General features: G+C 37.8%; 1 protein-coding gene across 2 annotated transcripts in view; it reads right to left on the bottom strand.

The window, feature by feature from the left end:
• The window catches only part of LOC150083474 (cytochrome P450 4V2-like), a 30,719-nt gene extending 16,427 nt beyond the window's left edge, over positions 1–14,292 (bottom strand). For both annotated transcript variants that reach the window (XM_090378017.1, XM_090378016.1), the window contains exons 1-8: positions 14,036–14,292; positions 13,289–13,401; positions 13,037–13,122; positions 9,119–9,309; positions 6,679–6,748; positions 4,536–4,662; positions 3,691–3,885; positions 2,466–2,639 (exon numbers count right to left, since the gene is read on the bottom strand). In XM_090378017.1, the coding sequence (XP_090234143.1) occupies positions 2,466–2,639; positions 3,691–3,885; positions 4,536–4,662; positions 6,679–6,748; positions 9,119–9,309; positions 13,037–13,122; positions 13,289–13,401; positions 14,036–14,288 (1,209 nt within the window). In that variant the 5' untranslated portion in view covers positions 14,289–14,292. The remainder of the gene's footprint in view (positions 1–2,465; positions 2,640–3,690; positions 3,886–4,535; positions 4,663–6,678; positions 6,749–9,118; positions 9,310–13,036; positions 13,123–13,288; positions 13,402–14,035) is intronic.
• Positions 14,293–16,764: the final 2,472 nt, after the last annotated feature.

The following is a 16,764-nucleotide window of genomic DNA, read 5'->3' as shown; positions in this document are numbered from 1 at the left end:
TCATTCGATCGACAGGCACGTATACTCGTGTTTTTATATTTGCGGGACTGTCTCAGCTCTAACGAGTTATCAGAGTCCACCCGTCTGCAACACCTTTTCAGTTGAAAATCAGTGGTATACGGTATTAATTCGGTGGCCACTGTACGACAAAGCAAGCAACGGGGTGAAAATCGGACAGGAAGGAGTAGTTTACGACTGAAACCTACAGAATCCAAAAACTCGGAAGGTAATCACCATATAGGTGATCCACAAGTTTTTCGCGTGTGATTGGAATAGACGTTTGCAATGGTGCTGGCTATAAACATGTGATGTGATCACACGAATCACGCTTCACATTATTTAGCAATGTCTAGATGCAGAAAGGTGCAGAGGAAGCCTTCGGAAGAAATGGATCCCCAATGCTCTGTAGCTGGCTAGTGATCGCATCGAATTGTTTTTATTTCAAGGTACAGCTCATCCGTTATTCTAGAAGGTTTTGTAAACTACTCCCCCAAATTTGTGCCCTGTCGTCACCTTGATACAGTTTATTTCTGGCTATGTTAGCATTTATGGGGTTAGCCCTGTCTGCTTGATCTCGCGATTGCTTCAGAGTTTCCTGCTGGTAACTTAAGGAATAATATAGTAAGCAAGCACAAATTTTAGGAAACATGTACTCTTACTTTAACTGAACTTTTATGCCTTAATTTCTTTCAGTTAACTGTGCATATTACACTCTATATGAAAAATTATGCCCATACGTGAAATAACACAATTACAGTCTGTCCTCGTATAGCACGATAGTTGCGTTCCTAGAAACCCTCGTGCAATGCAAAATCGTGCAATATAAACAACAGGCCCTATGGGAAAAGTGGGGTTAGGTGCCGACCACCCAAGATTGAACACGCATTTGGAACCAAAACATTACCAAACACAATAAATAATCGGGTAATTTTAATCGTTATAAAATACTTACGTATTTTATAACGATTAAAATACGTAATAAAAATAATATTATATTATAATAAAGTATTTTTAGTATTTTTTAATACTAAAAAAGTATTTTTTACGGATAAAATACGTATTTTATTCGTAAAACATTTATTATATTAAATAAAATAGTCGTAATAAAATACTTACGTATTTTATAATACGTAAATATAAATTATAATACGTAAGTCGTAATAAAATATTGCTAATGCTTTTGCTTCTATCGTAAGCAAACTGTTTTTTGTTTGATTTTCTATCCAAACAGATGACAGCCATTCCATCTCTTCCAATTCTTTGTGTCTTAATCTAATGGATTTTAATTACACTTTGAGTTGTTCCCGCTATGAAAGTTGTTTTTATTTTCTCTGAATTCTTTGTAATTCTCCGCGTTGCCTCATTTAGGTCTGTAGCACGTGTAATATCACATGGTCTTTCATTTCGCTCAAAGCGTTTCACAATTTCATATTTTTTCTCTATCGACAGAAGCGGACTGGCCATAAGCCTTACGGGGGAAACCACGGTGGGCCGGAGGCCGGTGTGATTTTGGCCATAAACCATAGTATGAGGCCACTACAAATTTTCCCGGGTAAGAATTTTTGACCCAGTCCGCCTCTGTTTATCGATATTGCTTCTTTTTTTTTTTCTCTCTGAATTTGCAGTGTCTTAGCCAGGACGCTTCCTTTTCACACCGTTTAAGTATTTTACTCGTTTTTAGGGAATAAAGCACAATTACAAAACGAGGAGGCATGCTTGATACACAGAAACAAAGCTGCGCGCGTGTAGCAACTGAATAAACAACACCGTAAAGGCCGAGATACACTATTAACACCTCACATTTTACTAAAGCACATTTCTGGGGGTTACTACCATAAAACAATTTCCAGTTGCGTTTCTGCTAGTGGAATCTGTTATAAACTGGTAGTAAACTCCATCTAATTGCATTTGCGATTATACCGATAGCTGGAATTGTGTTGGTTTTTACGTTATTATGGTGAAATGTGTTTCCCCTTCACTGATATAAAACACATAAATACATTTTCAGAATCTTCTTCGTTCCTATCGTGTTGCGTTCAGTTGGGGTGATTCCGCATTCGACTGCCATTTCTTGTAAACACAAAGGCGAATCGTGAATAAGCGAATTCGGTTCGTGTTATATAAGATAACGTTCCCCTATTTATAAATCGTGTATGATCGAATTCGTGTAATGCAAACACGTGTTATACGAGGACCGACTGTATAGCCAGCGTATTCATGCCACAGCAATTTGTGAACGAATGAAAACACCTGGAATAACTAGAGATGATTTTTAGTGAAAATTTTCTTTCACTGAGTTGAATTTTAAGCAGAAAAAGAGAGAAGGATTTATGTACGTTTATAGTTTATAACTGCATGCTTTTATTTTTAGTACGACACGAATTGTTAAAAAATGAGAAAGATTTTCTGATTAATGAGGAATAAATATTGATAAATTGTAATTAACTCCAATAATTAAATGTTACCTTCAGCACGCAATCGAAATATTTCGTTCTTTTCAGATCTTCATGAGCAATTTCGCGATCTTCATCATCACCAAATATTGTGAAGATTTCTTCTTCCACTTTGTCCTGCACATCTGGATGCAATCCTACACAGTATAGGCACCAGCTGATCGTAGACGTAGAAGTACTTTGGCCCTAAAAATATATGGGATTTTATTAATGTCCTCTTTAAGTTAAGTCATATTAAATTGAAAAAGATCAGGTCTTCTTGCAGACTGAGTAAATTTTGAGAGAAATCACGAAAAAGACTCAACCCAGCCATACATTTCTTATGACAAAGAAGGAAAGTATTGGTCAAGCTTTTCTGTCAGTGATTACAAATGACTGCTAAGTGGACTAGTTTCAGCAGCCATTTTGTATTTCCACGAAAGTCAGAGAAACTGGTTTTGTTATTACCTTTGAAGAAGAAGCAGGACTTCCACTGGCATTTCAAATACTCTTGTTAAACCGTTCCTCATGAAGGCCATGCCACCTCAATGTGAAGAAGAGTCATGTGATATTTCTGCTATTTCACACAGCTTTGCAAACATGCCTCACCTAAGAAGGCTTTGTAAAATTGACCTTGTTCCCAGCTACATCAATCATTTATTTTCTCGTTTTCAAATCTTAAGAATGCCAGCAGCTGAGTTTTACTTGTATGTCATCAACATGGACAGCAAAGTTAGTATTTTACAGTATTTCAGACAAGATATCCTCAGTGATACCATTAATAGGCGTGTCATCCTATTAATAGTCTCACCACCTTGAAATATGATCACACCACCTTGGAGGGATCGTACGGCGTACAAACCCTCCAAGATGGTGGGGGATCATATTTTCCAGTATGTTGCATCGACTTCTGTACAACTTATGAAGCACAGAGGAGGGCCTTCCATTCTTTTCTTCATCACCGATTTCACCAAATTTGGTAACATTCAAGGTGAAAGCGAGTGGATACTGTTTTGCAAAGGGACTAATACAAATGAACATATGTTTTTCTGGCTGACGTAGAACATGCACGCTTTCCTTCATACTTTGGATATTGTAATACTAGTACACTGAGACAATTTTATTCTCTATACTCCATATTCGTAACATTGCACACAACATTGGTGTATGTATGTCCCATATATGAAAAGATTACAATAAAAACTATGTTCAAAATTACAGCATAGGAACAATCTTTATAATAAAGAAACTCAGTTACCGCAACCATAAAAGTATGGACCTCTTCATATACATCTTTTATAGTCAGTCTTCCATCTGACAGGTGAAGATCCAGCAAGTGATCCAAAAATACCGGTTTATTCTTCCTGGTCATATTCTCCTCAACATCCGAAAATGATTTTTCTTTTGACAATTCTTTAATTTTCAGATATTGCTCTTTCTTTTCCTTGATAAACTAAAGAGAAAGAAAGTCACTAATTTTAATTATTGCGTTCCTTGATTTTCATTTATAAATTTATTTCCTGTGTTTATGCATGATTTTTCAAAAAATAAAGGAAATGATAGAAATGCAAATAATGGAAGGTTTATTGGTTGTTGTAAGGGTTTTAAGTACATTAACAACTTAAACCATATTGTCTAGGCAACCTAAACCATCCAAGAATACCACAAGCATTTGAATCCCCTAATTACCAGTCATCAGAGGGAAATGGACGCAGAGAGTTCGACATCCAGCTAGCGATACTGATTACCCCAGAGAACCGATTTAAAAATTTGATCTAATGTTGGGCAATCCACATTGAAGACTCATATAGGCGTCTACTCTGTCTTCCACACTAGAAGATCATAAAAGATGTGCAGTGCGGGGTGCCAGATAAGCGAGAAATAGAATTCCACGCCTTTAGTGTGGGAGCATATTGAACATCGATTACACTTAAATATTATCCACCGATCACCAATACAAAAGGAGAAATTTAAAGAAAGATATATTGCACTAAGGTTGATGGACCATGCTCATGTACTGCCTGATAATAGGATAATTAATCTATGGATTAATAATGCATAATTAATCTGAAAATACGTCATATATTTTATCTACGAGTTTACCTGTCTCACAAAGCCGCGTACAGTTTTCAAATGTTTCAGATATTGCCTTCCCATCGGTGTAAGAATGTAGATCCATTTGTTCCAAAACCAAGGACGAATGGTTCTGTATACTACGTCTTCAGATAACCTGAAATAAGCAACCGATATTTGGTTATTGCAATTTTGTGGGACAACAGAATTCATTTTTATACAGAATTTATATTTAAATCTTTTTCAATATTAGGCTGAAATTTAGTTCTCAGTTTAGCTTCGATTTCACATGACAAAGGCACCAGGAGATAAGAGGACATTGAAGGTTGTTAAAAAATTTAGACAGAGAGAAAATTTGAATGATTGTCGATGTAGAGGCGTATTTAATGTTTGTGAGGAGCGTGTTGAAGACAAACATCTTATTGCAAAGAAACCTTCAGCACTGTTCATTCTGAAGCAAACTTTTGAAAGGGTTTTTCCATTATAACATATTGGAATATGAGGAAATATTAAAAGATTACTTTATATTCAATATTGCATATCCATTAGTTCGTTTTAAAATGTAAATAAAGGCATGATGACTACGAATTATTCCATCCACATAAGGAGTCCATGATGTCAAATGTTCCGGGTAATATAGGATATCCTAAAGGTAAGTTATCAAACATTAAAACGAGAGATCCTTATGTCTACATTGAGGAATACATGAAGTCGATCTAAGTTCAAGGTAATAATCAGGCTAACATAAAATACAAAGTTAAAGTTGACTATCAAGGAATCCGAAAAATAAAGTTGAAATGGATAACAGAGTAATTTTACCCAATAGGCTAATCAATGTGCTTTGATAAACGAATCTAACAAAATATGATTTAGATTAACAAACCTAAAAGGACACATCCTGGCCTTTGATTCCCCTGTGTCTTAAAACCCTTAAACAACAACTATAGGCTCTTCAGAACTCTGGGATCTGCTGATAGTTCTTCCGATGTTTCTGCAATCAGACGGTGGAGAGCTGGATGACACTTGTCCCTTACGCGCTCCTTATAAAGGGCTTATTCTATACATGGGGCTATCAATCTCCAGAGCTGGGTCTACGAATCTACAAACATTTCTTTCGACAGTTATTGTCAAAATACGTGACTTCATGTCTGAAGTCTCATGTTTATGTGCGGATGACTGGGTTGGTGGCAAGTCTGTTGTGAGAGGTGCATGCAGTCAAGCACCGATTTCGATGGGAAAGTGTTGGCACTGTAAATCTCTATTATAAGGTGGCAGTTTTCGTAGTTATGGCGTGGCAGTTGCTAAATGAAGGTACAACATACTATGTGTCAGATCAACTGGAGAGAGCGCAAATAAAGTAATTTTTGACATGATTTGTCCAGAAAGCATTTGAAAAGCCCGAATGAAAGTAAATCGCGTTGTTGGTAGAGTCATAACCGAAAGATAGTTTTAAAATAAGAGAAGATGACAGAGAACATTCTACATAAGTGAGTAATTTAACTGGGGAAATGTGGTTTGTATGTTGTAAACTTCTCAGCGTCCAGTGAGATATGATTGAGACGTCTAAAGAGAGACGGACGAACTCTGTGTGGACTGCACTGATCGGAGAAAACTTACTTCATTTACTGTATATTATAGCTACGTGTAGAATTGTTTAGGCAGTTACTTATCTGATGGAGATTTCTAAGTCTTTAAGGATCTGAATCAGATCCATAAACAACACACTGAGACGTTTCAACAATAGGTCTTTTTAATATGCCCTTTACAATTTCCTGTTGACATTTACCAGCAACTATATCGTGAGGTTTTGCTGCATCCTTACAACAACTTAATTCCTAAATCGTGTAATTACAATCGTTGTTCAAAGAGTAGTGACCTAAAAACTGGTTTTACAAGTATGTGATAATTTTCCTGTCCTCTGTAAATGTCAGCGGGAAATTTTCAATAAATACACGTTATTATGGTTGGCTTTGTGTAACTCACTGGAGTGATTACCGAAGGATTTCTCAATGTCATACGTCTTCGTACGAGACGATATCTAACATCTTCGTGCCTGAATCATGTGATTTATACGTCATTTCTGTTAACGAGCATTTTACACATGAGTGTTGCCACTATTTTTATGCAAAATAGTCGCGTGTAGGTTTTAACTTTGCTTAAACCTTGAACTTACGCTTCAATCCCTATAATGTATGGGGACGTGGAATTACTCTGTGCTCCTACAGAAATTCCCATAGCCGACTCTGAAATGAAAATGAAAATTAGCCATTAATAATAGTATCGTTAAAATTTGCGCCACCAGACAAATAAATAAATAAACCAGAGTTTTTTTTAATTAAAAAATAAAATAAAGTAATTGATGTCGCCCTCTTTCCTCTCACTTCCTATTTCTTTTAAGTATATATGCAATCTCTCTTTAAATGTAAACAAACTTCATCTATATCAATGGGAGGTTACTCTAATATTGAAATCACACTTTGATTAACAGAAATTTTTCGGACATCCAGTCTACAATTACCACCATCTAATTTAAACTTACGCCTCCGTTGTGTATACCAAGTAACTAAGTGTAAAAATTTCTTTCCGAATTTAGTTTATTTAAACCTTTCAAGGGCTTAACATCTCGACCAGGTCACCCTGAAACCCAATTGCCACACACTGTACCTTTCGAAACTCAAGCCTCTCTTCGTTTTACTTCATTGTGGACTTGAACCATCTCATTGCTCTTCTTTGCATCCTTTCCAGCTGGTCCACACCTTTCCTCATACGGGGTCTTCAAGCCAATGAGCAATATGCAAGATACGATCTATCCATTGTTTTATGTAATTAAATAATCATCTCTTTATCTGATTACTGGAAAAGATCCTATATATTATCAACTGAACCATATGAGCTCTCCTGGTAGCACGTCTACATCATTCAGCAAACGACATATCAGATTGTACAGTTACTTTCAAATCCTATTGTTTATCTGCAATCTTTATTTGTTGGTACCGAAAAGGTACCTTTGCTCTAGGATTGCTGTTACTCAAATGCAAGACCTTACATTTTACAATATCATTTCCATAAACTTAGCTGCCATTTCTCACCCCGATCAAATCACTTGAACTAGCATACTTTAATTATTATGATTACCTGGTCTCCCCACCTTTCTTGTCATCAGCAAACTTCTGTCATCGCTGTCCAGATAAGACCGCGGAAACTGTCTCCTCCCCCTCGCTAGGGGGAGGGGAAAGATAGGAGCACACAAGGGAGCGCGACCAAGAATGCCAATTTCGCCATTCAGCAACGTTGCGTCTTTCTTTTGCTGTTATGTTTTCTATCCGGGTCACCAGAGTTTAGGAGTCACTCATGGGATCAGATGCCCGTCAGTGTGGTGAGGGCCGTATAGGCTTTGGTTGCGCTTGAGGTGCGATCTCATCCATTTTCCATTTGTTCATTTGTGTGGATGTACTGCGGTAGGTGAGGCCTGGGAGTTCCTTTGTCCCCCCCCATCTGCTTGTCACTTGACAGCGGGTTGAGGTCAGAGCTGTGAATATAGCTCAGCTCAGTGAAAGACAAAGTTCAGTGAGGATCAGTCTTGCGGTCGCTCGTGGGACCTTTGTCTTTTCGGTTCGTTGGTGTATTGTCAACGAGGTGGGTGCATTTTAATCCTTAGGTTTGTAGTTCTGCTTTGTGGCTCCCTGCGTCATCAGGTAGCAGTTTCTGGCAGCTCCATGGTTCTGTCTCCTTTACTTGACTGTGTCCGTCCGTGTGTTTTTGTAGTGCGTTCCGCGTGTTGTTTTACGGGGCCGCTCGCTGTCTTCTTGCAAATAGTTTTTGTGCATATTTGCTGAAGGCTTCATATTCATCCTCGGATTCAAGGAGTTGGTGTTCCCGGTTTTTAGGCAGCTACATGATCTATCCATCATTATTATAAAAATTTCCTGTCCCTGACAATCGCATTGCCCTACAAATAGAGAGTGCCATCTGGCTGGTCACTAGACAATTGACCTCTCACGAGTCCTCTCAGTTTTATTTGTCTCTATAACATTCATTCGCTTTTACCGAGTTTCAGATTCATATTGGCATGCTCCTTACACTTGCCATCACATGACAAGGCCATAAATAGCATGCCAAGGCTATTTATGGACATAACTTTCTGTTATGTTCATAAATAGCACATGTTCTCTGGTTCATTTCCTATTTCGCTGGACGAAATCCCGAGTTTCCGGGGTAAAAAACCTGTCCACGCCTGACACCGACTAAATGAGCCACGCAATGAAAATCATCAGATGAACTGCGACTGTCAACTGGATTGACCTTTAAGGTCCATCCAGTAGACAACACATCAACAGGCTGTACGGGAAATGAACACATGGCCGACAGGGGCATCGCCCATGGCCATTCCAGTCTGAATCATGATATCCTTATGAAGGTAACAATTTACTTACAAAACATTTCAGAATGAAAATAAAATTTAAAAATCATTGCAAAAGTTAAAACGGACCAAAATATAGAGAGACTAGTATTGATAATAAGAAAGTAGTATTTTATTTTTTTTAAATTACATTAATTCAAAATAATAGGCATACTGATTATAAAAATGCATTTAATGAAATTTACATACTTACCGCATATTACGTCGAGGGTGCATAAACCGACATACTCAACGATATTCAACCACGGCAGATGTGATGCATTTTTCAGTTTCTGCACTAAAACCATCGAATGATAGTTCATAATTGGTAAGAAGTCCTCCAGAATATGAAAATGAAATGTTGGAGTGAGCATTTTGCGTCTTGTTCTCCATTTCTTTCCTCCGCTTAAAATTAAAGAAAATACTGCATTGTGCCAAAACTTCAGCATAAACAAACACTCAATATTCTAAAAAAATACTTTAGATATCCATTAGTCCACTGGGTGAATGAGTACCAGATTAGTAATTCCATCTAATGGAGACCTAATTACTCATCCAATTAAATTAAGTATCCATTAACCCAAAAATGCAATATGTTAACGGAAACGCATTACCAAGGAGAGCAGAAGAGATTAGGTAAGAACCTCAATCAGTCTCTTTTGGAGAAAAACCCATAAAAATTCCTCCCGCCGTTGATGGGACTCGAACTCAAGTCTTTTCAATCCCAGTTTGAGAGGACGGTGATATATCCATTTTCATATCAGTGAAGGCTTATATATATGCAGGGTATCTCTATGAGATATTGGTTGTGTGTTATCAAAGTTTAGTTATCAGTAATGCTGAACGGTATTATGTGGCTGCTGTTGTTATTTCCATAAATGAAAGGCAACAGTGTAACTCATAACAACAGCAGATTCAAATTATTTAATCTTATAACGAAATAGTACTTACACGCCACAAATAATTTATAGCATTCTACATGATTTATACCAGAGACTGTAAGCAGAAGGAACAGCTTACAGCCTCTGGTATAATCAACAAGTCCAAAGGAGCAGCCCAGGCCCCGGCTAACACCTTAATAGCTGCTTTAGATACGGTCCTACACACTCTGAACACTCTACGAAGCATTGATCGTTGTATAGAATTGAGTTTTTCTTGTAACTCACCAACACAGCATGATGAAGCTAAGCATCTACTGCAATGGGGAGAAACAGCCTTATAATACAACAAGAGTCTTGCGGGATAAACCCCAGTCAGACTTAAAAACACGAATAATACTTTTAACTTTTGCTCCTAGAATGATAATATAGGAACTGACACATTTTGGCTTCAGCTTTCCTTGTCCCTTAAAGACCCATACAAATACTAGTGTTGTACTACTAGTGGTAATAGTAATTACTTTCTTTTGATGTGAAAACATCTTTGGTGGCACCTACTACATTTTCGGACTGAAGCAAAACCAATTTGTAACGAAATTTTCTTACGGAAATGACGCAGATGACGTCACTTCCTAAAACTTCTCTGATGGACCGACTGCTGCCTAATGATGATCTCACTATTGACACGTCATACCATCTATCTATTCAAGATTTAAACCAAAAATACCTTCCTTTAGAAGAAACAAGTCCATTCACTGCAGAGGAACTTACTTCAGTCCTGAATAAATTTCAGTCAAACAAATGTTCTGGCGATGACCTGATGGACAACATATTTATCAAATATTTTTATGATCTAAGGCTCGAAGTTCTACTTAAATTATTCAACAACTGCTTAAATACTGGAAAGTTTCCCAAACCATGGAAACACGCCATTCTTAAGATTTTACATAAACCTGGTAAGCCACTAGACAATGCCAGATCCTACTGCCCCATAGCCTTGCTCTCTCAGCTGGGAAAAGTGTTAGAGAGACTAATCACTATTAAAATTACCACGCTGCAGGGACCTACAAGTTCCACATCCTCTCTTCAATACTGTTTTAAGCATGGGCTTGGATGCGAAGACGCCTTATTAGAACTTCACCACCTTATTGATAGCTTCACTTCCAAGTACGTTATGGCGATCTTTATCGATTTTGAAGCCGTTTTTGATACTTTATGATGGGAGAGCGCCCTCAGTAGACTCCGTTCCAATCATTGCTCTCTTCGGCTTTATAAACTTGTTAGAAACTACTTTGCTGATCGCACCGTCATCACTAAAAGCACGAAGATTCACAGATCTGTCTCCCGTGGTTGCCCCCCAAGAATCAATTTTGGGTCCCTTGATTTGGAAACTAGTTCTTGATGATTGGCTGCTTAGGACTACCGAATTTTATAATGTGCAACAGCTATCATATGCAGATGACCTTGTCATTTTGGTGAATGGAAACTCAATATCTGATTTAGAACTATGCCAATAAAGTACTCTTTGGTCCTCTAAAAACAAATTGGAATGATCCCGAACCAAATCGAAGATCATGATTTTTATGATCATGATTATGGTAAACTACAAGTTGTAAAACTTTACAAGAAATCACTCTCACTTGTCCGAAGAAAAGAATCAAATTTTTAGGAGTCATCATCGACGACCGCTTTTCCTTTACTGCACATATTCAACATCTGTCCGTTTAAAGTTAAGAGTTTCACCGCAATGCTGCTCCAAATTACCAGACTACGTAAAAACCAAATAACAACAACAATATTCAACGTTGTTTTCTCCTTAGCCTACTTCACGTTTTGCCCAACAGTATCAACTCCAGCTCTACAGTCTCTTGCAGGCACTATACCACTTGACCAGCATGTTGCGTTTAGAGGGCTTTGCTTTTACATTCGCATGGGCATCTCTACGGAATTTCAGGGAATCATTGTTAACCCTCAGGCCGATCCCAAAACTGAGCGAACCCGATGCTGGAATTTGTTAGTGAACACCTGGCAGAATAGATGGAATTCTACCGAAAAAGGAGCTGTCACCAAAACCTTCGTTCTCGACGTAACTGCACTACTTTCATCATCCACCAGAAAATGGTTTTCACCCTCACTGTTTACCTTCTACATACTAACTGGTCATGGTTCGCTTAACGCAAAACTCTACCAATTCAGACTTTCCAATACAGTCTCCTGTCGATGTGGGCTACCGGCAGACTCTCCTCACGTACTTTTTGAATGCTCCATTTACGACGATCTAAGATTGGCTCTTAAGGCAACAGTACCAAACTTGTGTCCCGGAGGTGAGAAGACACTCATTTCTGTCAACAATTTCCAAGCCCTTCAGACCTTCTGCAATGCTGCTTTTAATCGCAGGAATTCTTTCAACCACAAGGTTAATTCAAGAAATCAAACTGAAAACATAAATCATAATTCAGCCTGTTGCCTCGTCTGTCATCCTGATGACGTCATATACAAAATCGTCGTGGTTTTCAAGAACACGCAAAGGTTTTAACAGATGCTGCACTTTTCTGACTCATCCTTTATCAAGACTCTCTGCAACTAAATCCTTCCTCTGCTCAGTGATACCGTCATCGACCACTTTTGTTACCACTCCAGACTAACAGAATTCTGAATTATCTAGAACTTGTTCCTGCTGATACTTGCTTGAATGACATTACTACTTCTGTTTGACAGTACATCTTTTGTCTTTGTGGACTACTTTGGGCAGCACTGCATAAAGACGTGGGCAAAGACATGGATATAGCAATAGTAGTCATTAACTGTTGATACTACTAACAACTCTTCCAGCTTTGGACTTCTTACTCCAAAGTTGGAGTCATCCATAAATTGGCCATCACCTTCAGGATAAACGGTAGGATTATTGACATTCGACCTTCCACTGGTAAGTAGCAGGCGTGAGCCCTCTACTTACTCTACCGAATCAACGTTAGTGATTAGCTTTATTAGGAATATTAGCATCATTTAGGAAGTGACGTAATTTGCGTCGTTTCCATTTCAAAGATGTTTTCGTGCGTACAGGGCATACACGCGCTGTTTAAAAAAATTAGGCTTTCCCAAGGCTTTATTTACAACTAGGCTTTTCCTATTTTGAACGGAAACAGTTGATAGAATTATTATTTGATTTCGTCATATTTCAAAGAAGGAAAATTTTTCGTGGTACATGCTGTGCTGCATCTGCTAATAAGGTTGCATCTGTCAATAACAAGTACCTGGTAATAAGCCCTTGTGCAATCCATGGATGTAGAATTTTAGAAACTTCGCCTTTTTCTATAGTTCTGCTTTGTTTCAGAAGTTCCTGCAAATAACCAAAGAACATCTGAAACTTAAAGGGAAGGTACAGTTCATTGCAAAATCTGAGCTATATTAGTTTTGGCAAATTCAAATTCTTGAATAAAGCAGAGGAATCTTTAAAGCTTTACTCAAATATTTTAAAATAAAACTCAACACGCAAAAAGTCTTACCTTAACAGTCGAAGCATTACATAATACAACTAGCGGTTTCCATGCCATACGAAATTTAAAAATTCCTTTCTTCTGGAACAGAAAACTGAATCCTTGCAAGTACTGAAAGAGATCTAAGACAATTATTGATATCGCTTGTATCTACTGCAAAATTGAATTAATTCAAGTAACTCTCCAGCAGCATGATTCCCAAATGGATAGTTCAGAAATTAGTCCAGAAACCATTTTCATGATGACCATACTCTGGGAATCAACAAGCTCGGAGAGTGGGACTCTGAGAATTCAAAAATGTTTTTAGAAAAATACCCACCTATATTAAGTTTGTCATTACTTTTGCTACATTTAACTGAAATTTAAGAGAAAATTGTAATATATACGCAGATTGTGATCCATTTCTCTCACCATGAATCTTTGAGGATGCTTCCACATCCTACAGTGGATCGTTAATAACCCCTGCTCTAGATCATTCTGAGCTGATAAATGTTCCCGGCATTCTACAAATTCAACATTTCTATACCACATCCAGGTTTAAATAATGATGACAGTTTGCGTCTAGCTGACCCACACGACCATGCTTGTTGATGGATTAGCCCGCCACCCCTTAGAAAAACGTTTATTCAAGTCGCACTTACACATAACTCACGCAACAGTTAGATATAATTTCAATGCATATTTTCAATATAACTCACGCCACAATTCGACACGATTGTAATGCTTTATCGCACGCGTAATTTTATGAATACTTACAGACGTTTGGATGGCGTTGTTTCTTCTTCAAGTGAATGGAGAGCATCGCGCCCAAATTTCCTATGATACGGCTTCCACCTGGTCCTGGAATTCTCGAAATGATATTAATCCATCGCCGCATCTGTAAACATTTTATGAACAGCCATCTGAAAACGTACACCAAGGTTAGAGATTGAAAACAGTTCATTAAACTGAACTCCCGAAAAATAACCAACCAAAGAGAATTCGCTGTCTGCAGTAACATGTCCATCATTAAACAAGTTGACTACCAGAATACAATGTCAAAACGAAGTTGTGAATGATAGATGTGGGCTTCAAGGTCGTTTTCTTACGTTGGGTATTCCGTCATCGCACTGGGGGAAAAGTGCTTAGGGCGGATTCAGCTAATGATTTTGTTTTGCCATTTTTTTTTTTTTAAACTAGAGTTCTTGCCCAATAGGCATAGCAGAACTCCCTCAACGTTTTGTGTCCATGCGAATGGTTCAGAATGATTTTCCTAAAATACAGTACAAGAGTTCAAACTTAACTACAAAGCTGAGGAAGAAACACAAACGAGTTTTATTAGGTTATGACACAAGTCCGGCTGGAGATTCAGCAAATTTCTGATGTCAGAAATTTGCTGAATAAATAATATAATTTAACGGTAATAAATCCTTTATTATCCTTAAATTACATTTACAGTTTTGGTTATAATTAAATCCCCAAGTAAGACTACCTCGTATGAAACCAGAGCTTTCTGCACTGAAGGATTCAGTCCTGGGCCGTGTTCGGGAGAATGTCACTTGGTATAAAATCGGACACTTAGATTTCTGTCGAGCCACAGTTTGAATTTTCTCTCGGTCATAAACTCGTGTTCCCAGATGACTGTCTTCTTGAGTGGTGGCAACATGAAGTTGACGATGGAAAACGTTCTGACGACAGTTCGCTTGTGTGGAGCTGGTTTCAATTTGCGTACAGTCCAACGAGTTAAACTGAGCCGACTAGCCAATTCGGTTTGACTCTGTCCTGCTCCTATTCTCCCTATTGTCCTATAGCTCAAAGAATCATCTGACCGGTAGTTTTTGCATTTTCACAATGATGGGATGGCTGTTTTCACATCCATAGTACATACGATAAGTGCAAAATACGCAGATTTTAAAAACAGGACGCTTTATTTGGTTATTCTACTTTGTGTACAACAAGTTATTCTACAACAAGTTCTTCATGACTTTGTTTGCACGGTTAAACTTTATTTTGTTTCATAAATATGGACGATTTTTCTATTTTTATTTAAGATGTATTCGCGTTTAACTATCCTTGTGAAGTTTATATATTTCGCTCAGTGAGTGCAAATGATTGAGTTTTAGAAATTCATTAATCTGTGGGTCAAATGTTGAAATGTAATGAAAACTATTAAACTATTCCTGTGAGTCACGAAGGACCCGTTTTATCGAGTAATTCGTCTGTACGTAAGCCCATTTACTGTATTTAAGACAAGTTGGCGCACTTGTCTTTAAGCAAGTTAGCAACTAGTGTTTTTCAATAAGAAATTCAAGGTCATGGAACAAGTTAAATGCAAATCAGAGAGTGGAAGTTGTGTGGACTATCAGCATGTTTCGCGTAAAGAATACTATGGGGAAAATCGTTAAGGTATAGTCGAGTTTGCAACCTTGGATTATGTATGTGAACAGGGTATCAAGTAACTGATACAAACGGCCTGAGAGCGGTCTGACCGTGTGTTTTTAATTCATTATGCACGGATACCAGCTGTCTGGGTAATGTTTCTTCATCCAAAGACACAAAGAGCAGATGAGGCATATGACAGTAGGAATATGATAGCAATTCTCTTCGAAGATGATTACAAACGTTCAGGAGTTCCCGAAAATTCAGGAAAACGTAACCTAGGTTAAAAATACTGTAATAATAAAATAATAATGCGATAATGAAAAAAAAAAGTTAACTTAGATAAAACAATTCTTTTAGCAATTTATTAATTAAAATAGATCTCTATTTTGAATTTATGAGAGTAGACCTTAAAAGATGATACACGATAGACTTGTATGGTGCCTGGAATCCCACTCGATCATTAATCGTAATCAGTACAGCTTCCACAAAAATTGATTCACGTTAGACCTTATGGTAAAAGCTGAATTAACATAGGGAACGCCTTGATCCGAACTGAACATCTTGTCATGGTATGTCTGGATATTGAAAAAGCATTTGGCACCACTTAACGGTATGGCATTCTGCAAGACCTGTATGCCTTTGGACTCCTAAGTCGACTCCCGATGGTCATAGAGTTATCTTAAAATAGATCTTTTCAGGTGAGTTATCGTAACGCTGTTTCGCAATCTCTTGCCCAAAGAGGTGTACCATAGGGATCAGTACTCAGCGCTACACTCGTTGCTATTGGAATAAACAATTTAGCGCCGAACATTGCTGGTAATGTATACATCTATCTTTATGGCGATGACCGTGCAATATCTTGCCATTTCCAGAATATACGTTCCATTGAAAGACAGCTGCAGCTCATAATAAACAAAATACTGTCACGGACTTCACGTAATGATTATCGTTTATAGGCTTCCAAAACTATGGCCATTCACTTTTGTAAAAAGCGTCGACTACATTGGGAACCTGCATTATCATTGGGAACTCAACTGATACCAACTACCAACAATATCCGATTCTTGGGCATGGCATTGACACCAAACTGATATTCCTGAAACGTATACTGTGCTACCACTTTA

This window comes from Mastigoproctus giganteus, chromosome 7, assembly GCF_048544385.1.
Source record: "Mastigoproctus giganteus isolate SK-2022 chromosome 7, ASM4854438v1, whole genome shotgun sequence".
NCBI lineage: Eukaryota > Metazoa > Arthropoda > Arachnida > Uropygi > Thelyphonidae > Mastigoproctus > Mastigoproctus giganteus.
Note: the sequence above shows the minus strand (reverse complement) of the source record. Positions and strands in the feature narration are given on the sequence as shown.